Here is a 15,750-nt window from a genome sequence, read left to right as displayed (position 1 = left end):
GTATTGTTACACGTCGCGTGGAAGACTGGATCATGGCCAGCGCAAAATTTCGCGTAATGTACGTTCTCCTTCTATATCTGCAATTTATTATCATTGGTATTAGTGGTGAAAGGGTCAGATACGATGGGTAAGAAAAACAACTTTGCTGATGCTACTGGCGCTTTTTTGTCAACCAGTACTTTATGGGTGTTGTATGTGTAACATAATACTCGGTGTAGGTGCATGTGCTGGTTGCATACAACATCTATCATATAACGATGATATTTGACAATATTTAATTTGGTTTACATGCGATGTGAGTATTCTATACAGTCACATGATCAAAGCGTTTCAATTTCTAAAGAAGGCGCACGATTGAAGTATCATTATTATTTTAGATATGAAGTATTGCGTCTCGACATTCATTCTGAACAGCACATAGAAGCGTTGAAGACTGTCCATGATTCTGGGAAGGTAAAGTTGCAGTGTTTTTAACCATTGTCTGAATTTTAAAGTTTAAATATATTCCACTACCCCGGAAAAACGTATATTGAGTCTTAACTGTCAAATAACCAAATGGATTCTGTTAAATATTTGTTTAAACCAGTACGACTTTTGGCATTATCCTAACCATGTAATGACGTCACCAACACACAAACAAGAACTCGTGAGATCTCTTGAACTTAATGACATAGATTATGATATCTGGATCGAGGATGTGCAACAATTAATCGATAACTACTCACCCGATACCAGGACTACCACGACTGCGCAAGATGACTACGATTATTCCGTTTATCATACGTATGCTGAGGTAAGTGACCAAACGTAAGCCCAATGTCTTGACATGGTGCCTAACATATGTCATAAACACTCAAGTTAAAAGTCGTCTAGAGCTTACATAAAACAAATCATTTCTTTATAGTCTTTTTTATCGGCTTTTAGGTTATACATATCTACAGCAGTGATTATTATTTACAAATATACGTATCGTGATTTCGCCAACATGAAAGAAATAAAACTTACAACGACGTACACAACGCATTTAAAACATTGTTCATTTGCATTGAATTTGAGCACGCGCTGCGCGGCGACCATCGCCCTTTAAACAAGCACCATGGATATACAAGAATTTGCGACCTGATAGACTACTGGCCTTTGCCTTTTAAAGATACAATATGGGCGAAAAATTTTAATGTTGAATATTGTTCTTATTGTAACTGTTTATTAATGTCTACATTAGACTATTAGTTATCATAACATGAAAACACTGTTTTTATAACACCCATCTGAATATTCATTCGACAATTAAATTCTCTAGTACGCATGTGCACTGATTGTATAGTGCATTTGTGTGTATGTCTGTGTGCGTCTGGTTCTTGAGATATCAGTGCAAAAGGCACACACAATCATTTGATTTTAATGAAACTTGGTATTTAGATGCTCTAGGATAATGCTCATATTTGATTGGGTTTTGAATGAAATCCGTGCATATTAATTACCTAATTTGCATATTTAAAATATAATTAACTTTTCTGCCAATAGCAGATTTAATGAAACTTGGTACATAGATGCTTAGGGATAAGCCATATACATGTTCAGTTTAGGGTAACATTTTGTGATTACTAATTCACTAATTTGCATATATTAACCAATTTATAGGTGCTCCACAGATAACACGCATACCGCTCATCAATTTTTAATGAAACTAGGTACATATCTGTTTTTGGATAATCCACATATCTGATTAATTCAGGGTTGAAATCCATGCATACTAATTAATGTCTCCTACTTAATATGCATACCTGTAATGTAATAAGCACTGTTTCAAATAATGCAGGCATTTTACGATGTTATGTGTTAATCTATCAAATGACAATAGATAATTACGTGACCTCATTAATATACATAACTTTAATTAAGTACTGTTGCAGATAGGGACATGCAACTAGTGCTATAATTTTATTAAGTCATCATATATGGTCATTATTTCATTAACTATTTATAATTGTTAAACCATAGCTACTATAAGTATAAATGACCAAGACATGTCTATAGTCGAAATGAGGCATATTTCAATGATTTTGCTTGCAATAAATACACTTTCTGCTTTATGTGAATGGTGGAGATGTGCTTCTAATATAGTGAATACGGTATTCTGTATTTGTACTTCATGCCTCCGATACCTTCAGCATATGGGAGTTCTAAACTTTTTTTGATTCATCTAAGTATAACATTTTTAGTTGACAATTAAGCCAAAATGTTTATTCTTTGAGATCATTGTGGCACGAATGTCATTCTGGCATTAGTATAAACATGTAATGTCTGAATCCGACAATCTCATAGTCTTTGTACTTCACCAGTAACCAGTTCTTCCTATCATCAGTCAACATTTTCCCTGTCTCATATGCAAATTTAGATCGACCAATGGGTGAAAGATACAGCTGCTCGATACCCAACACTAGCGAAAGAGTTCGTTATTGGTAGCTCGTACGAAAACCGTGTAATGAGAGCATTGAAGGTAGGTTATTTAACTCGAGTAAAACATATTTTAGTTGTATGAAAACAAAACATTGCGTTTTAGAACGTCATGTGATCTAACATTTCGTTTTTTTCTAAATGCGTTATACAAATTATATCGAGTATGCCCAAAGTGGCGTATTTGAAGAAAAACAAACTAAAGAAAACGAAAACGAAAGAAAGGACGAATGACGCCTCTTGGTGACGCACAACTTTACATGTCCAGAATGCAAGTATAGATTGTGTGTATAGTTTTCTTTGGAAGGGTAATAATGCACGCTTTAAAAAACTAATAGAAGTAGGTGTTAAAAAACAACGCATATCTAGACCATTTTCTTTCCAAAAAGTCTGTTTTGGTCCTACAATAAACAACCGTCAATAATTCCCGAGATCAACTGTTGTGTGTCTGACACTAGACCCAGTTCAGTCTCACGTGATTTGTGATAATGTACTATTATTTTTTTACTTAGGTTGGAAGTGAATCGAGTGAAGTGAAGCCAGCAATGTGGGTCCATAGTGGTATTCATGCCAGGGAGTGGGTAACCCCAGCAACTAATACATGGATGACAAATCAGGTTAATAACAAGAAACATCGTCACGTTATTTACGTAATATAAAATGCATATATTTACACTCGACTATATATATTATCAAGACTAGTGTAAACTAACATATCGTATAGGTTGGTCATACAAATCTTGAGATTACACTTCGTTTATTTTAGTTCCAAGACCAATAATACATCTGCATGATAATGACACGTAATATTATGTTATATATCCACCAGCTCCTTGTCGATTATTCAACAAACGATCTTGTGAGAACGCTACTGGACACTTTTGATTTTTACATTCTACCAATTACCAATCCCGATGGATATGAATACACGTGGACAGATGTGAGTGCGCCACCACGATGATAGACTTTCGTTTTTATGTATTATATTTTATAGATTTAATTGAAATCCATTTTCTTTTTGAAAGTGTTGTATGTATTTTCGCTTCAATGATATAAATTTGTTTTTTAGGATCGGATGTGGCGTAAGACTCGGTCTGTGAACGACGATTCGACGTGTATCGGCGTAGACCCTAATCGTAACTGGGCCTATGAATGGGGAGGTAGGTAGACATTTTCACGTTGAACCATTTGCCATTAACTATGGTAAAACATTAGACGTATGCTAGTGTTAGTTTGACCAACCAGAGGACGATATTCGCCTATTTAACTTGTATCTCAATGTGACTGAAAATACAATGAAGTGTTGCAAATATATGTATACAGTGTCCAGTCTGTGATGGGGGCGCACTACGGCATTCCATACTTGCATTGCACGCCATTTTATTGGTTCCCATATACATCGACACACTGATCGATGTGACAGATCATTGAATTGAGTCACTGTGCATTTCGCAAAACTTATAACAAGTTACCTTATTCAATGAATACATAAGATTGAAGTCCCCAACTGCACCATGTACAGTGTCGTGTCAGTCAATTCAGAAGCCTTAAAGCGCGGTGGTCGTCGAGCAGCGCGTGTTCGATTTTCATGTAAACAAACAATGTATTTTACACGCGTTGTATACGTCGCTGTGAGTCCCATATCGAACAGGACGCGACACGACGACTGCCGCCATTTAACTCTTTGAGTAAAATACTAATCTAAGGCGCACAAGAGTTCCTAACAATGGTGTGGGGGAAAACTGCCACAAACAGTATAGGATCTTTAAATCTCACCAGATAGACTGTAGATACATCAAGCAGTAGACGGTATACCAGTGTGCAATGTTCTAATGGTGAACACGCATTTATTCAGTTGTACAGCAATGAGATAGAGCTAGTTGAAAACTACATACACTAGGACGATTTGGAACAATGTATCACTTGGAGTACAAAGGATGAAGTCTGTCTTAATTAACACTCTTTGTCAATTTAAAGACAAGGGTGGATTCACACCTTAGAATTTTAATCCTTGGCGTCAATTAATATGATTGGTTGTTTAATTGAGCCAATCAGGGAGAATACACTTATGTAAACTGATAGAAATGGCTGAATACAGGCCAAAGTGTGTTTCTTTGCGTCACGAAAACAGCATAAATCTATAGGAAATTTGCCTACTACTACGCAATCTTGATAACATAACTAAAGATAATAAATACTGATAAATACATACAACAATGAAATAAATCTGATAAAAAGAAGCGAAGTTATGGTTAAATAACATGAAAAATATATGTATCCACATGGTAATAACGATATACTCCCGGGGGCGGAGAAGATACTCTTGTACGATACAAGGCATATGTGGACGATATGAATGTTATTTAAATACTAGAATAAATCAAAAAATGCTGAAAAGAAAATACGAAAATTATTACTAGAACTATAATAATAATAATAATTATGTCATCAAATAGTCATTGTACGATAAGGCAATGCTTACAATAGTTATACATTACTTGTTGACAAATGAGACTGATTAGTCACATAACTAAAGAGTCAATAAAGTTTGAAGAAAGTGTTGTTTTCTATATAAAAGTCTCATTTATGTCCTTAGATGAGGTCTTTCTTGATAAGCATATTAATGCGTTTGTTAGCCAACACAGAAGCCTTTCGCTGCTTTTGTTGAAAACGGGAAGTGTCTGCGTGATTCGATTTGCGTTGTGTAAGAAGCGTTCGATTCTTTGAACTGGGACTGGAGTCGTGCACATGACTTCTGGGGATATCCCCATCGTTGAGCGGAGGCGTGTTCGTCGGGACGCCGGCATTTAATTCCAACGGATATAGTTTTGTGATGGCTTGATTTGTCATCCCATGTCGCGTCTTGAGCTCGACTACACGAACAATACCGTCTTTGCCTGGAAACAGTCGCGTTATTTTGGCCATTTGCCAGTTGATTCGTTTCCGAATATCATCGTGAATTAACACGATATCACCGACTTTGACTGTGTTATTTGTCACGCCTTTCGTGGTGAGTAGGTGTCTTTCTCGAAGAGCGGTAAGATACTCCGCCGACCAGCGTTTCCAGAAAGTGCGTTGGAGTGAAGCAATGTGTTGATAGCGGCGGTTTAACACGCGGTGATTGCTCGGAATGTCCGTTGCATCATCGGGTACTGCATGTATCGGTGTGGTGACACTGTTACGTTTTACCGAACGATGAGGCAGGTAGTGACCGACGGATGGGTTGTCGTTGTTGACTTCTTCAAAGAATCCACGATTTAGTTGGTCAGAAATTACCTTATCGTAAATACTGACAATGTCACGTGGTAATTTGTGGATCATGTTACGTGTGCGTTTCTCTGCCGACTTGTAGTTTGTAGGCAGAGGGTTGTGATTCGCCTTCCATGGTAGTTTAGCGATGAATCTGCCATCTTGTTGTGATAAATAATTGTCAGTGTATTGTTTATACTGCTCTTGATTGTTAGTGAGTTCGTCCGAAGTGGTTATCGCGTCACGTATACCGATGGCTTCCAGATCCCAATACGATGTAACGTTTGCTTCTAGTTGGTCCTGGGTTGAAGGCAACGCGGTGATGTGGAAAGTTTGCACTCGTGATGATCGAGGTTCACCAGTGGGTGTTGGTCCGGAAAGCAGGTAGCCGAACGGCGATGAAACAGCTGTAGGCCCTGGACCACGAATTATGTGGTCACCAACGAAATCCCAGTATTTGTCGACTCCTATGAGAATATCAATTGTTATCGTTGGTTCGCTTGAAATGGGATGTGCTAGTTCCAATTCTCGAAGGTACGGCAGTTGTAAAATGTCCGCGGTGACATTGTTCATCAGATCATCGGATATTTCGTTGACGTAAAGCAAGTCAATAGGAGCGGTGGTACCATCACGCTTATGTAAATTCAATGTAGTACGCGGGATGGTTTTATATCCGGTACGCGGGTTGCTAAACGCCTTGAGATTGAGAACTTCTGATGAATGAACGTTGGCGCGTAATTTGTTGGCGAACTTTTGAGTAACAAAGCTACGGTCGGCCCCTTCATCAAATAACACTGTGGCGGGTAAAGTATTTCCATTATATGATGTAGGAATTTTAGCTGTTTTCAGCAGAGTTCTGCGTAGTTTGGGCTCAGGCGTAGTATATGTTCTTCGATCCGATTGAATCCGAGATTCAGAATTACGAGTAGCATGCGAGAAATGGACGTTCACTTCGGATGATTTGGGGTTTGAAGTTGAATTGCTATTGTCCGTATGCAATGACGTGTGGTGCTTACCTTGGCATTGTCTGCACGTAAAACGGGATCTGCATGCTCGCACTGCGTGCTTGCCGAGGCAATTGAAACACAACGAGTTGCGTTTCACAATGTCTATGCGATCTTTGTAATTGTTATACGTTGTGCAATTGAGCGACTTGTGTGGTCCCTCACAGAAAGCACAGTTTTGGTAATTCTTCCCTTTCGAGTATCGCGTCGTGGACTGTCTCGGGGGACGTCGCTGTGAAGATCCGTGGAAGGCAGATATATTCTGAGGATTGGTCTCGTTACATTTATCGACTGGGGTTCGATTTACCTGTGTACGGAACGCAGAGACGGTTGGTTGATAAGTGTCGGGTTGAAACATAGTGGGTTCATGTCCGACTGAAAGTACACTTATCTCATTAATCATAGCTTCGTTGAGTGTTGTTAGTGTCCACGCATTTCTTCCTTTCGCACGCATTAACTGTCGCTGGAAATCGATAGGTAACTTGTCTAACAGCATTGGTATTAGCAGCTCGCCGAAGTTTTGTTCGTCACGTCCAAGGGCTCTTAATGCTCTGATGGTCGTTTCTAGATCATCGTGAAAGTGGCGTAGGCTTGCTGGGTTGTTTTCCGGTGCGGGTCTGTTCCACAGTGATCGCATGTGAGCGTTTATAATATTTTGGGTTTGTCCATACCTTTTGTTGAGGAGATCGTAGGCGATTGTGTAGTTTACTTCGGTGATCGGGAGTCCGTCGATTAGTCTTCCAGCTTCTCCGTCAGTGAAACTACGCAAATAAGAAAACTTCTGGACCAGTGGAATTTGCGTATCGTTGTGAATAGCGGCGTTGAAACTGTCAATAAATGAAGACCATAGTAGTGAATCGCCATAGAACGTCGGTATCTTGAGCTGGGGTAATTGTATTGATTTATGTCGATGTTGCGGCGGATTAGCTGCCTGGGTTTGCTGGACTGGCTCGCGTTGGGTCTGCTGACCGCGTTGGGCTGTCGCATTTTGTTCCTCCAAGAATAGCGTGAGTCGGGTGCATCGGTGGCTGACATCGACTTCGTACGACTCTGTTTCGTCGAATTCTTGGCTGTCAACATCGACGACGTCCATGACTGCTTTGTTAGCGGCGATGAGATCGTTAAGTTTTCTTTCTATCGTCACTTGCTGCACGCGTATATTTTGATGAGCGGTCTCTTTGTCTTGTAGCTCATTGAACTGATTGACTAGTAGTTCAACTGGTTCGAGGACTCTTCGGAGTTGCGTCCGAGCTTTATCCCGCTTCTGGATGAGTTGAACTGTTCTTGGCATGATTGCTTGCTGTGATCTGACGTTGAGTCGTAGAGGTCTGGTTGAGAATCCTGGTCTCGGCACCAATTTTGTGGGGGAAAACTGCCACAAACAGTATAGGATCTTTAAATCTCACCAGATAGACTGTAGATACATCAAGCAGTAGACGGTATACCAGTGTGCAATGTTCTAATGGTGAACACGCATTTATTCAGTTGTACAGCAATGAGATAGAGCTAGTTGAAAACTACATACACTAGGACGATTTGGAACAATGTATCACTTGGAGTACAAAGGATGAAGTCTGTCTTAATTAACACTCTTTGTCAATTTAAAGACAAGGGTGGATTCACACCTTAGAATTTTAATCCTTGGCGTCAATTAATATGATTGGTTGTTTAATTGAGCCAATCAGGGAGAATACACTTATGTAAACTGATAGAAATGGCTGAATACAGGCCAAAGTGTGTTTCTTTGCGTCACGAAAACAGCATAAATCTATAGGAAATTTGCCTACTACTACGCAATCTTGATAACATAACTAAAGATAATAAATACTGATAAATACATACAACAATGAAATAAATCTGATAAAAAGAAGCGAAGTTATGGTTAAATAACATGAAAAATATATGTATCCACATGGTAATAACGATAAATGGCGACCATTCATTATATTCAATTCGTTCTGTTAGAATGGTGGATGATAGTGCAGCTAGTCCAAATCAACAACTATGTACATGGAGAAAACACTGACCATCAGCGAAATGATCCTAGTTTTGTCAGTTGTGTATTGTTCATTCACAGGCAGTGGGGCCAGCAAGTTTCCTTGTTTCGATACATACCGTGGTCCTTACCCACACTCTGAAGTCGAAGTCAGAAACGTGGCGGATTTCATTTTAGAGAGAGCAAAAACACAAGAGTTTGTCTTCTTCATGGATATTCACTCGTATTCGCAGATGTGGTTGAATCCCTGGGGCTACACGGAAGAATACCCTGAGGACTACGATGATCATGTAAGCAATTCGACGCATGCGTACGAGGCGCGGGATGTCAATTTATTATTTTGTGTATACTAGAATAAAACGTACTAATAGTTCAAAATTACGTACGTATTGGAGGCCGTGGCGTGTGTGTTTTAAAATGATGTGTGCATTTTAAAAACGGCGTGACTGTGCGTTTTAATGGTGTGTGTTTTAAAATGACTGATGTGTGTATGTGTTCATTAAATGCATGTGCATTAAAAAATGATGTATGTATTTTAAATGGCGTGTGTATTAAAATTGACGTGTGTATTTTAAAAAATATGTGTGTTTAAAAAATTACGTGTGTTTTAAAAATTATGTATGTTTAAAAATGATGTGTGTGTATTAAAAATGATGTGCGTATTAAATGACGTGTGTTTAAAAACGACGTGTGTGTTTTAAAAATTATGTGTATATTAAAATGACGTGTGTGTTTTAAAAATTATATGTATATTAAAATGACGTGTGTTTTAAAATGACGTTTGTGTTTTAAAAACTATGTGTATATTAAAATGACATGTGTATTTTTAAAATGATGTGTGTTTAAAAACGACGTGTGTGTTTAAAAACGACGTGTGTGTTTAAAAACGACGTGTGCATTTTAAAATAGTGTGTTTAAAACTGACGTGTGTGTTTTTAAAAATGACGTGTGTGAGGTCGAATGAAAATGTGTGTGTGTAAAATGAAAAAAAAACGCGTGCATTAACCTTTTTACGCCTGTGGAGGGCGCTATCTTTGAATGATTGTTTTCGTGTGTGTGTTAAAAAAATCGCGTGCATTTTCGTTTGTGTATTTCTATAACGTCAATAAGGTACGTATAAAGGAACGTGTCCAGCACGAACGTTTTATTCATTCAGCCCTATAAATTTACCAACATTGTCAGAGGCCTGTCGATTTATTCGTGTGGTGGGTTGCAAAAGACAATACGTGGACGTCTAGGCCCATGGGGCCGAATACTGTTCTATCCGTAATAAATCGACAGGCCTCTGACAGTGTCGGTAAATTTATAAGGCCGAATAAATAAAACGTTCGCGCTGGACACGTTTCTTTCTACGTATCTCATTGATGTTATATAAATCTACAAACGAAAATGGCTACCACTTGAGACGACGCCTCCACAGGCGTTAATAGGTTAATGCACACGATTTTTTAACACGCACACGAAAAAAATCATTCAAAGATAGCGCCCTCCACAGGCGTAAAAACGTTAATGCACGCGTTTTTTTGCACACACACGAAAAAAAAATCATTCAAAAATAGTGCCTCCTACAGGCGTAAAAAGGTTAATGCACGCGTTTTTTTTACACTCACGAAATTCGACCTCACACACGTCATTTTTAAAAACACACATGTCATTTTAAACACACGCGTCATTTTAATATACACACACGTCGTTTTTAAACACACACGTCGTTTTTAAACACACGTCATTTTTAAACACACACGCTATTTAAAATACACACATCATTTTTGAATGCACATACATTTAATGCACATACCATTAAAAAGCACAGTCACACCGTTTTTAAAATGCACACATCATTTTAAAACACGCACGCCACGGCCTCCAATACGTACGTAATTTTGAATTATTAGTCCGTTTTATTCTAGTATACACAAAATAATAAATTTACATTCCGCGCTTCGTATATGCGCCTTAAGTGGGCCGTTGTATAAATGGTACACCAAATGCATTTGTAGCAGATCCAAAACCCAAATAAGATAAAAAGTAGTATTTGAGTTAAATACACTTCTTCCAGCTACATCGAATATACGACTTGTAAATAGTAAAGCCAAGATTGCGCCCACGAATCTGCAGCTATACATTAATGGTTATTAGTAATGATTTAGTAACAGCTCTACTAGTGGATGTTGTCCTTAAAAGGTCATCTCGGTCTTATAACTTCAAATACCCTGGAATAATGGAAGTTGATTTACAAATCCATACTTTGGGTAGCTGTTTCAGTTCGCTTCATCACTTTGAGTTGAAATAAATAAAAATCGGCATTCCTCAGTTCATAACTAAAACACGTTTCACATCTCAATTTCATTCCAAGTCCGAACGTTTGATTTTATTAATAAAAAACATAGCCGTCATTAACAAAGAATAATGATATTTTTTTTTGTAGATGAAAGTTGGCGAGATATTCACTGAAGCAGTGGCGTCAGTCCATGGACAACAATATACGTACGGTACCATCCCAGATTTACTCTGTAAGTGATGTAATTTGTCTTTCGGCACTGAAACTATACGATAAATATGTTTGTAATATGTCACCAACTGACCCGACTGCTCAAATCAAATGGGGATTTCCTGAAACAAAATGTGTATTTATTTATACTAACCATATGTCATACGTTGTGAATTCATGTGAGTGTTAAAATATTGTCACTGCAACTCAATATAATGTATAGTTTTATGGGAGGGACATGGACCACGATTTTCATATCTAGACACTGAACATCTTTCAATGAAGTAACTTTTTCATATCATGTAATATTATGTCAATGAATAATATGAATCAACCAACAATTCAGGTACATGTATCAGTTAATTGCGTTATAACCTAGCTATATATAGGTACGATATTGCCCCATTCATCAATTCAACATATCCCAATATAATAAAACACTCAAAGGTGCCATAACTTACTTAATCTTCCGAATAGTTTATTCCGATATCTCAGTATTAATACCTGTATCTAAATAATTGCAACTTTCACAGATGTATCGTCAGGTTGCAGCGTTGACTGGGGGCATGGCATTATGGGTATCAAATATTCCCATACCACAGAACTCAGGGACACTGGAGAATATGCATTTCTACTTCCGGAAGACCAGATTATTCCGACAGCGCAGGAGACATACGCAGGCTTTGTCGCGGCTTACGAACATATTATGAACGAACGCGTATCTTCGTAAAGCATCAGAACATATGTAGCACCGTATTCGTATTTCAAGTAATTTACGTGAATTTCTGTAAATTCGATAAAAATTGTTTCAATAATAAACTGCTTATTTTAATCGGCATAACTATGGCCGATAATGTGGTGTATATCGATGACGTCATATCTCATTACGCTCTCTCACTTTACACTGGCCATTCTAAATTATTCACTCGTATTACTAGTAAGACTGACTCGTTGGTGTCAGCGATGGGAGCTGAAATTAGTATGAACAAATGTAATTACCTTGACTAATAAGAAATCCCTTAATATTAATCAATGATATTCCCAGCGATAGGGCCAAGTCTGTAAAATACCTGGGTGTCAAAATTATTATTGCTACTAAGGCTTTCAAAGTGATATGTCTCCTTTAGCGTAATGTTCTCCTTTTGATGATATTTGAGTTTTAAAGTCACTTTTCTTTACGGTGCCTAGTTACTTGGAGTACTGCTCGCATGTCTAGACACCATCACAGAAAGCCAAACTTGAATGGATACACATTAACTGTATTATATCTATGCTGGAAAGTTCAAACACTCTTCCATTCTTAGTACATCGATTTATTCAAACACTTTTGCATTCCTACACTTAAATCTCTTAAACATGTTCAAGATCTAATAGGTATTTCCTGGGAAAGATTCATTCAAGTTTCATTCATGTATTTCCTGTCATAATATAAGAAAATTCTTTTTTTACCACGTGTGTGTAGGCTTTTTAATAGTACCCTCTTTACTTTAAAAAAAAATCATCTTATATTACTAGTATATTTTAGATTATGTAATGCATTAGTATTATTTTTTGAAGCAATTTTGTTCTGTAATGTATGAAATTGTGTCTAGAAGTTGTGGAATTATATCTCGATAAGCATTATCTCACTTTTATTCTGTCAAACCATGACAACACTCTCAAATTGCCAATATAGTCACACAAATATACAAAGCATGACTTCTACGCTTATTTACAGTGTCAATAATTCTTGAGTACCGGTTTCCTCTATGTCTATCTTTGCTAACAATTTGCCTAAGTTAGTGGGTGTAAGGATACTGCACAGTTCAAAGTTGTTTTTCTTCTACCACTGTCTTTGAGGGGCGACAGAGATGTGGAATTTACACATTAACACATTTTGCGATAGAAAAACAAGAGTTGCACTAATTTCCAACATAATTAACATCTGTATATACATTATAGCAATGGTCGACAATATATATGTTGATTGCAGTCCCATCTGACATCGTAATTTTACGAACTTTGAATTGTATTCACGACTATGTAGTATGTGACGCCTCTAGCTTATTGGTCTTAGGTGCTTTCCAAGCTTAGAAGGCGTAGGTTGTTACGATGTAAATTCAACACAATTTACGTAGTTGGAAGCCAATTATTACGTAGTGAAATCACGACTTTGCTTGTTTGGAAAAATTCCCAATTTTCGTTTACTTATTTCTTCATTTGTATTTACTGATATCGTGCAGTGTTTTGTTCATACATGGGTTACACAAAACAAGTAGCGTTAATAATATCATCATTTATTGACGTGATGATCGAGGCTGGGTTAATTGTTATTATCACATTAAGTTCAAAAATCAAAGCAATTACTACCGCAGACAAATGATCGGTGCGTTTCTATTATTGGACCAATAACGCGCGCGCCAAAACGACTGGATGGCGTCCGCAAATAAACATCAAACAAATAAACCTTTGAAAATTGAAAGTCATTTCTCTATAAACATATTGGTCGGCGAATAAAATACACATTACCCACACTACATTCATCCAAACTACTAACATAGAAATCGTAATCATGGGCGTGTCGATGTATGCTACTACGGTGTGTAGGCCGTCAACGCATGCCAACCAATACGACTGGATGGCGTCCGCAAATTTGCAACAAATAAACATTCGATAATCGCCCACGACATATTCGTCGGTGAATAAAATACACGATTTAGTGAAAAGTGCCTGTAATATCCTTTATGTTTATCATTAAAACGCAACGGCAAATTGTCTGAGGTAGTATTCGCCAATTGCAGGATAATCAACCAAGACTAGATGAGAACTGATTGTTCTATTTGTTGACGCCTGACGTATTCATATCCCGATCGAGTTTGTATCATTAATATAATTATTAATTTACTGGTCAATTGTATTCAACCCAGGGAGTTCCGTTTGTCATAAAGCCAAATAACACATCATATTAGCGATAATTTATTGAACGTTCTGACTTTCTGTTTGCTTTTTGAAATGAGCCCATGATTTTGAGCCAATTGCAGTACTCGTATTTGAGGTTCTACACGGTCCCAGGACATCAAGAATACAGTTAAATGTTACCACAGTATCAAAATCTCGTATTAGAAGTTGAATAGTCGTCTTGCTGTAGTGTTTCTATTCAATATATGCCTTGTACAAATGTCACTGCAGTTAAAAACACGGTGAAACCAATGTATTTAAAATCCATCACCAGTCCGAGGCATTTTACTAAAAATCATGATACCATTGTTGTCAATTGAAAGTGTGGGAATAAATACTATAAATATACTCATAGGAAGTTTGTTACTGGCAGTAATCGTCTCAAGAGAGGAAAGCGCAAAAACTCTAATTTAGCTCTGAATTTCCAGAAAAAAATAAGTTGCAAAAAGGGAAGAATACCCCGAAAAAAATATGTCAGCAACTCAATATAATGACATTTGACACTCATTCCCAATTTGAGGATAAAATGTTGAATGATGTTGCTGAATAATACAACTAAAACTATCCCTTTGAAATCATCAGTATTATCATTGAACTGTAATTTCACTGTATTATTATCTATGTTTTCTAATATAAGTATTATTGTCAAGAAAACACTGCCTAATTGAAAGTATTGCATTTTAGGAGTACATATACTGTACTTTACATACACTGATGTTAACAGCACTGGCAAGTTGGTCTACCAACTTTTCATCAAGGCCACAGGCTTTTAAGAGTTGATATTTCATTTGTCTAAAACATTATTTGTGGGTATTTATAACACTACACACTACTGAGGCAAACAAATAACTTGCTCCGCGGATTTTAAATGACTTGTATATTTTATCGTTTGGAGTGATATTCTGCTAAAATCTGTTAAATGTTTTTAGATATTGTATAGGGAAAACATTTTTTCTCACTACCGTCGGGCGGAGCTATTAACCCCCCCCCCCCAAAAAAAAATTCCACACTACAAAAACGAGAACACCTTTTACTCTAAACATGTCTTCGGGATTTTGAATCAAATCGCCAACTTTCAGAATAAAATGAAGTGCAATTAAATATAAGCTGTGGTACTAATTTAATGGGTATGTACAGAAATCCCTATTTTCCCTTTATTACTCAAGCTACAGAATTTGGGCACCTTATCAAATACGTATCTATATTGAGTGATTTGTTGATTGAGGAAATTGGAGAAACTCACCTGTTCATTTTTAGTCAGTATATACTCTCTTTCTAGGCTTACGTACATTCTTTCCTCCTACGCTATAGTTTATAACACGATTTACTACCATTGGTATCTATTTATACCATTTCCTGTTCAAGTGGAAATGACTGATGAAATACATAATATTATCATCATAGTAGGAATATCCAAAATCAACCGAATTGTAACGCAAGAAGACAGTATATAAGGCATTGCTGCGATGGAGTGGCAACTTATTTCTACTCAACTCTCGACCAACTTCAAGAAGAAGCTACACCATTTGCAAAGGTAAAGATTCTTAATTTGTGTTAGGTTTTTTTTTTTATTTCTGAATAATCATTAAACAAAATTGAATTTATTATTACAATAT

At 37.2% G+C, this 15,750-nt stretch overlaps 1 protein-coding gene across 1 annotated transcript; it reads left to right on the top strand.

The window, feature by feature from the left end:
• On the top strand, positions 1-12,038 carry LOC100373689 (carboxypeptidase B-like). The gene is made up of 10 exons (XM_002741121.4): positions 1-127; positions 378-453; positions 587-793; positions 2,399-2,500; positions 2,970-3,074; positions 3,287-3,397; positions 3,527-3,617; positions 8,788-8,996; positions 11,135-11,219; positions 11,731-12,038. The coding sequence occupies exons 1-10, from the start codon at positions 33-35 to the stop codon at positions 11,925-11,927; spliced, it is 1,278 nt and encodes a 425-aa protein (XP_002741167.3). The 5' UTR covers positions 1-32; the 3' UTR covers positions 11,928-12,038.
• The last annotated feature ends 3,712 nt before the right edge of the window (positions 12,039-15,750 follow it).

Source organism: Saccoglossus kowalevskii, chromosome 2 (assembly GCF_978046115.1).
Source record: "Saccoglossus kowalevskii chromosome 2, keSacKowa6.1, whole genome shotgun sequence".
In the NCBI taxonomy this organism is placed as follows: Eukaryota; Metazoa; Hemichordata; class Enteropneusta; family Harrimaniidae; genus Saccoglossus; species Saccoglossus kowalevskii.
Note: the sequence above shows the minus strand (reverse complement) of the source record. Positions and strands in the feature narration are given on the sequence as shown.